Here is a 6,266-nt window from a genome sequence, read left to right as displayed (position 1 = left end):
AATCATGGTGGATTATTTATTCTCTTGATTTCCTGATATACAGTCAGATATAGACTTACACATGCGTGCACGCACACACACACAGCTGACTGGGCCACGGACACCGTCCCACAGGTAGCGAATGTGTTCACTTCCAGGTGGCGTGCCTTCGCTTCAGCACTGGTTGTACTAGCAGGGATCCAGCCCCAGGCTCCTCTCTCCCCACCTTGGCAGCCATCCAGAAAGTCAGCCCAGAGAGGAAGGGTTAAGTGCCCGGGGGCGGCCCAGACAGCGGCTGCGGAGCAGGGCAGCCTCCAGCCCATGGCACGTAGGGCTCCTCCAGCACGAGCCCGCCAGCCGCCGCCTTTGTTGATGGGCTCTGCCGCATGCTCCACTGACACGCGATGCTCCGCCCTGGCGGGGCTGGTGCCAGGCTGCCGGCCGAGCGCCCGGCCGAGCGCCCGGCCGCTGGTCTGGACAAACTCTCTGAGGTACACACACTCCAGAGTCCCAGGCCCCGGTTCCCAGGCAGAGACAATGAGAAGCGGCCTCCCCAGCTGGAAAGTGTCAGGTTACAACCGGTTCCACCACTTTCCCCACCTCAGGCCCATCCCCGGCCTTGGTTACCCGCTTTACGCTGCACCGCAGCCAGGCACCCCCCGACTGTCCAGTCTTCCTCAGCACCCTGAAAATCTTCCCCTTAGGTCTGTGAGAAACCATCTCCCACCCCTGGCCTCAAGAAGAGAGAGTCTGTCAATCAAGGCTGCAGAAAGCGACCCCATCCCCTGGGAGGGATCGTAGCATCTCCCTGGAGCCTGAGCTGAGAGTGGGCAGATAAACAACTTGTATCTCAGAGGTGAGGGCAAGAGTGCTCATCCAGCCAGGCCCATCCAGTCCATGAGAATCACAATAGCATGAGGCCAAAACTCTGTGTGGGCTCTGTCGTTTGCAGCACGCGGGCTCTAGCTGAGGCGCAGGAGCTCAGTAGTTGTGGTGCACGGGCTTAGTTGCCCTGCAGCATGTGGGATCTTAGTTCCCTGACGAGGGATTGGACCCAAGTCCTCTGCTTTGTAAGGCGGATTCTTTACCACTGGACCACCAGGGAAGTCCCAGATCTTTAATAATCTTAAGCATAGCATAGATTCTTTGGCAGTTCTCCTCCCATAATAAACTACAAAAAAATTTTAAAGAGTTTTATAATTGTTAAAGTTGGTAAATAATGGAATACCTTTAAAATGATGATGATTGAGTCAAATATATTCTTGGATGCTTGGTTTTGTTTGCAATGCGCTGAAGTTTTCGGGCAATCTGTACCTCTGCTCGATGTTGCCACTGCCCTTCAGCGGGCTGCTCACCAAGGGGCAAGCCTGCAGGGAAACCGGCAGGGAGGGGGAGCCGGTAGCCGGCATTGCCTGCAAAGACAGAGGGCCCACATCTCAGCATGCTTCACAGCTGCCCCATCCTCCCCATGCCTGCCACTCCTGGCCGAGACCTGGGGCCAAGGGTAGACCATAGTGTGGGAAAGGAGAGGAACTTAGTCTGCCTTTAGCAGGGCACTCTGCCAAACGTGGACAGCCTGACTTGTTTGCCACCCAAGAGTGTGAAAGCTGCTGCTGGAGAAGAGAAGGGAATGGTCCCAGCCTTGCCTTCAGTCCTCCATTCACCGGCAGTGCCATGGCAAAGGTAATAGGTGTGGGTGAACTTGCCAACCTTCTGTCCTTATTTACCCAGCTACGCTTGACCACAGTTTATTATTTATTACCCTGATATAGTAGTAGCAGGCTGAAGCTCTTCTCTGGAAAAGCACTGGAGGCAGCTCTCCAGAGTTCCTGGGTTGAGCAAAGCAAGGGGACAGAGAACGAGAAAGGCAAAAAAGTATCTTCGCTTTTTAGTGCAGCAGAGGAAGGCTGGTCTCAGGCCCTGAAGCTCTGGGCAGTGACACAAAAAAATACGGAGAGAGGACTCCTCTGAGCCACAGGTTAGCCAAGTTCCTTTCTGGAGGCAGTCCCAGGCCAGACCTCTAGACCTGCGCTCCTCACTTACCAAGAGCTGCCACTAGGGGCGCCCGCCGGCCTGCTCCCGTCTTTCCCTCTTCCCCGCCTGCCTTATCTATCTTCTCAGACTCCTGCCAGGACTACTTTGCCAGAATTGTCCTATAGGGCAGCTCCCTCTGGGAATAACTGCAGCGTCTCCTCAATCTGCTCCGTCAGACACAGCAAGATAGCCTCCAAACCTCGGCCCTCTCTCCAGAAGCTTTGTGCTAAATGAAGAAAACAGACTGAGTGTCTAACCCTGCCCTTTTGCCAGAGGAAGGCAGATTGCTCATAAAACCAACCACTGAAGCCCACAAATGAAGGGGTCTTGTCTGATTGAGCCTTGGAAACAGCCCCTTTGCTGGCACTGAGCCCAGGCAGGCCCAACCTCTTTCTCCAGTTCCCCTTCCAAGCACAGAAAGTCCCAAGTGACAGCTGGGGGCCACCTTTTGCCTTCAAGAACCTACCCTCCCAGAACAGGCTGGGTTTTTCCCTTCAGTGTTAACAGTGAGTCACAGACCCCCAGCCTTCCCCACGCAGCGTTAGCCACTTTACAGAAGGTACATCACTATCACCACACAAAGGGCTGGGCCACACAACAGGCCACAGGATGTAAAGGCCGAGACCCAGGTACCCTTCTTCCAACCCAAGGAGACACCATGGACCCAAAGATCCTTCCAGAAAGGGACAAAAGAGCAGAAAGAATGGCAAGGCAATCTGCCCTGCTTGGGGCCTGAGGAGCACAGGTGAGGAGCAGTAACAAGCAGAGAAGCAGCAGGTGAGAGTTGAAGAATCGATAGCCCTTGCTGCTCAATTTGGGGAAGGAAATAGCAAAGCACAGGTTTGGGGAGGGAAAGTCCCCTCTTTTCCCCCAGTCTCTAAGGGAGGAGTCCTGAGGCTAAGAGCACTCACCATAAAAGAGTCGCTGGGGTTCCTCAGTCACCCCACAAGGCAGCATGACACCCTGGCTTGGGGAGGCTGGACTGAGAGTCTGGGTAGCCTTGTCTTCCTGGCTGGTGGGTCGAAGCCCAGGGCCACAGCAGTGCGTGAGAGGGAAGAGCTGCAGACGGCTGAGGGGGCAGTCCAGCTGGCTCTGGGCAAACAGGTCAGCAGAGAGCAAGCTCCCAGGCTGGGTCCCCGGCTCCCCATCCTCTGGCTGGAACACATCATCCTCCAGCTCCTCCACACACTGGGGTGGCTCCATCTCCCCTGTTAGGGTGCAATGCAGGCATCCGGGAGGCTGCCCCCACCCAGGCTATACCTGGAAGGACTCCCCTCCCCTTCCTTCTCTCCTGCTCCCCCTTCTTATGTGGAGAAGTGGGGTCAGGTACTGATGACAGACAACCCTAGAGCTAAAGCACTGCCAAGGGTGACACTGCCCCCTCATGTGGGCTGCCTCGCAGTTCTGAGACTCTCCACGCTTCTTCCCTGGGCCCACTCAGAACCACCTTCCCTCCCCTCGGCCTCTTCTTCTAACCCAGGCTGGTCACGGTCATGCAGTTTGACTGCTATTGACTCTGAGCCATAGAGGGGTATGATCAGCTGCTACAAGCACGCAGGGTACCTGGAGAAATGTCAACAAGACTAGCCTCTATGAGTAGCTGTGGGAGGGCAGAGGGCGCTGTGACTGGCTGTACACACAGTGCTCACAACACACACACACACACTCACTCACCGGCCTGAGGAGTAACCACCAAACTCTCATCTCACTCTGAGCTGAGCTCCGGGCTCAGCAGCAAAAAACAAAAGCCAGCAGTCCTAGGGTGGCCAGGTTCCCTCCAAACCTGCTAAGCCCTACCCAAGACCCTAGTCTCCACCCCCTGCTTGCTCAACACAACAAACAGGCTGAACCATGTGGTAAGAGTGTGTCCTGAGAGAGAGAGCGGAGAAAAACCCAGGTTAGTCATTGCAGCTGCCCTGTCAGCAGAGTACAGCTGTCTGCCCACCACAGCTTAGCCTAGAGGGGAGGTCCAGCATCCAGGAAAGCGGCCAGCCTACCCCAGCTCAGTCTACTCACTAGTCTCCACAACTTCAAATTTTCCCCCACAGCCTACCACTCCTGCCAGCGCTGAACCTGAGATTGGTACAACCTGCCTCACAGAAGGAAGTGAAATTTAGCGCTCTGTCTGTGACCTCACTCGCTGCCTAAACTCCTTAGGTTGTTGACATGAGTTTCTTGCTGATAAAGAAGTTCCACTTGCTCCACCCGATGGCTCTTGGAAGTCTGAGCGTGGAGCCACGCAGCATCTTGAGCTCCCGAGCCAACCCCTTATACACACACCAGGAACCCCTTAGGGTCCCTGAGGCAGCCAGAAAAGCAACCACCTGAATGGTTAAGGATACAGAGAGACAGTGTTTGTCATTGCCAGAGTCAATTAGAGGTCCCCTGGGAATTCTGTCTCCCAGTCTCTCGCCTTTGAAGAACAAGCCAAATGGTCTGTGGGTTGGTAAAGTATTTAAGGAAGCTCAGTTAAATTCAGAAATCTTGGCTTTCTCAAATGCGAGCTCTCTCTGAAGTGCTTGCTTCAACCCTCCCTCCATCCCATCCTGTCCTTGAGCTATCTATGGTCCCTATCCTGCCCTCTTCCCTGGACAGCGAGGAGATGCCCGCTTGGATGGCAAAACAGGCACATGGTATTCTTTGGACAGTGTTTCCCAAAGGGGAGTGAGAGAACTACACTTTATCAGTACCAGGAAACAAGGTTTCCCGCTGAAAGGGCCAAGTGCTGTCCTGCCAGTCACCTGGCAGGGGCTCCCCTCCTGCCCTTCCACCTCCTCTCTGCAAGTTGGCAATCCCAACCTAAGATGGGGCCCTCCAAAGCCAATCACAGTCAGGAGTCATTGTCTTGGGTTTTCCTTTGAAGCCTATCACCTCCCCCACCCGCTCCCAGCAAAGCCCCAAATTCCACCCTTGCCTGGACTGGACAGTGGGGGAGGTGCAGCCAGAGGGTGTGGCTCTGCAAGCCTGAGGGGGACCCTTCCCACTATCCACAGGAACTGCAGGTGGCTCTTCTGCAGGTGGGAGCCTCTGGACAGGTGCTGGACAAGGTCAAGTGTAAACTGAGATACAGTAAAGAGACCTTCTTCTCCCCTTCCCCTGAGCTGAAGAGGTGGTGTGCAAACCGGCAGGAGAAGGGCACTTCCTAAGTGCCCTACCAGGGAAGTCTTTATTCCTAGCAAGGGGATCTAAAGCCTGCTGGAGCCGTCCCAGCCCTTAAGGACTCTTAACAGGGATGCTGAACTCAGACTCCTTCTCCTAGGAGAAGCAGTAGCTAGACATTCTGAACCTCGACGAGGGCTAAAATCTGGGAACGCACACATACACATACACACACACACACACACACACACACACACACACACACACACACACCACACAGCAGACCTGGGTGACTCCAGGAGAGAATCTCGGCCTCCGAGTCGTGATGCCAGGGCTCCGCGCCAGGGTCCAGCGTGATGAGCACTCGGGGGCTTGGCGCCCAAACTCAGTTGGGAAGGAGGGAAAAAGCCCGGCTGTTAAGGAGAGGAGCCTTCAGACTCCGCAGGGATGCAGGACGTCCCACAACTCCCTGCCCTACCCCAAAGTCAGATCCAGAGGCCGGGCCATTCTCGAGCGCCCAGGTCTGCTCAGCAGTGCACCGCAGGTTCCCCTGCCCACCTGGACCCAACTCCTTGGAGTCTCAAATGCTACTACCCCCACGTTCCTTCGTGGAGCAGCGCACTTAGATGTGGGTTTTGTACCCCGTTCCCATACCCCAACGCCCCAGTCCATGGTCACTCTAGACGCCCGCAGCCCAACCCTTCCCGGGCCCCCACGCGCAGCGCGATCCTCTCCCCACTTCCCCAAGGAGGTGCGATCCAACACCGCCCGGCCCCCTGCCGCCCGGGCGCTCACCGGGCTGCGGCGGAAGGCGGGAGGCGGGAAGCGGGAGGCGCAGGCAGGGGCGGCGGCGGCGGCAGGCGGGCTGGCGCGGGTGGAGGCCACTCTGCACCGCGCGGTATTGTTTCCAAAATACGCCCGCTCGGGGCATCCCGCAAACAGCTGATGAGGCCCCGCCTCTGGCGCGTCACACCGACGGCTAGCCAATGGCGAGTGGAACCCCAAGTCCCGGGCTGGGCAGCTGCCAGGGACGGTCACGAATGTACGAACCTTCCCTTGGAAACACGGCAAGGGGCCGAGCCAAATTCCGACCTCCTCCAGAAACGCAATTGGAGCGCCGTCGCCCACGCAGGTTCGGTTCCTAAAGCCGGCTC

At 56.5% G+C, this 6,266-nt stretch overlaps 1 protein-coding gene across 1 annotated transcript; it reads right to left on the bottom strand.

The window, feature by feature from the left end:
- Nucleotides 1–244: 244 nt before the first annotated feature.
- On the bottom strand, nt 245–6,021 carry BMF (Bcl2 modifying factor). Its single transcript, XM_024732604.1, has 5 exons — nt 5,908–6,021; nt 5,398–5,496; nt 2,925–3,221; nt 1,250–1,391; nt 245–536 (listed from the first exon to the last, which is right to left on the bottom strand). Exons 3-5 carry the CDS (start codon nt 3,214–3,216, stop codon nt 245–247), a joined length of 726 nt encoding a protein of 241 aa, XP_024588372.1. The 5' UTR covers nt 3,217–3,221; nt 5,398–5,496; nt 5,908–6,021.
- Nucleotides 6,022–6,266: the final 245 nt, after the last annotated feature.

The sequence above is a fragment of the Neophocaena asiaeorientalis genome, unplaced genomic scaffold, assembly GCF_003031525.2.
Source record: "Neophocaena asiaeorientalis asiaeorientalis breed wild unplaced genomic scaffold, Neophocaena_asiaeorientalis_V1.1 scaffold119, whole genome shotgun sequence".
Lineage (NCBI taxonomy): Eukaryota > Metazoa > Chordata > Mammalia > Artiodactyla > Phocoenidae > Neophocaena > Neophocaena asiaeorientalis.
The sequence above is the reverse complement of the archived record's forward strand: the minus strand, read 5'-3'. Positions and strand labels throughout refer to the sequence as shown.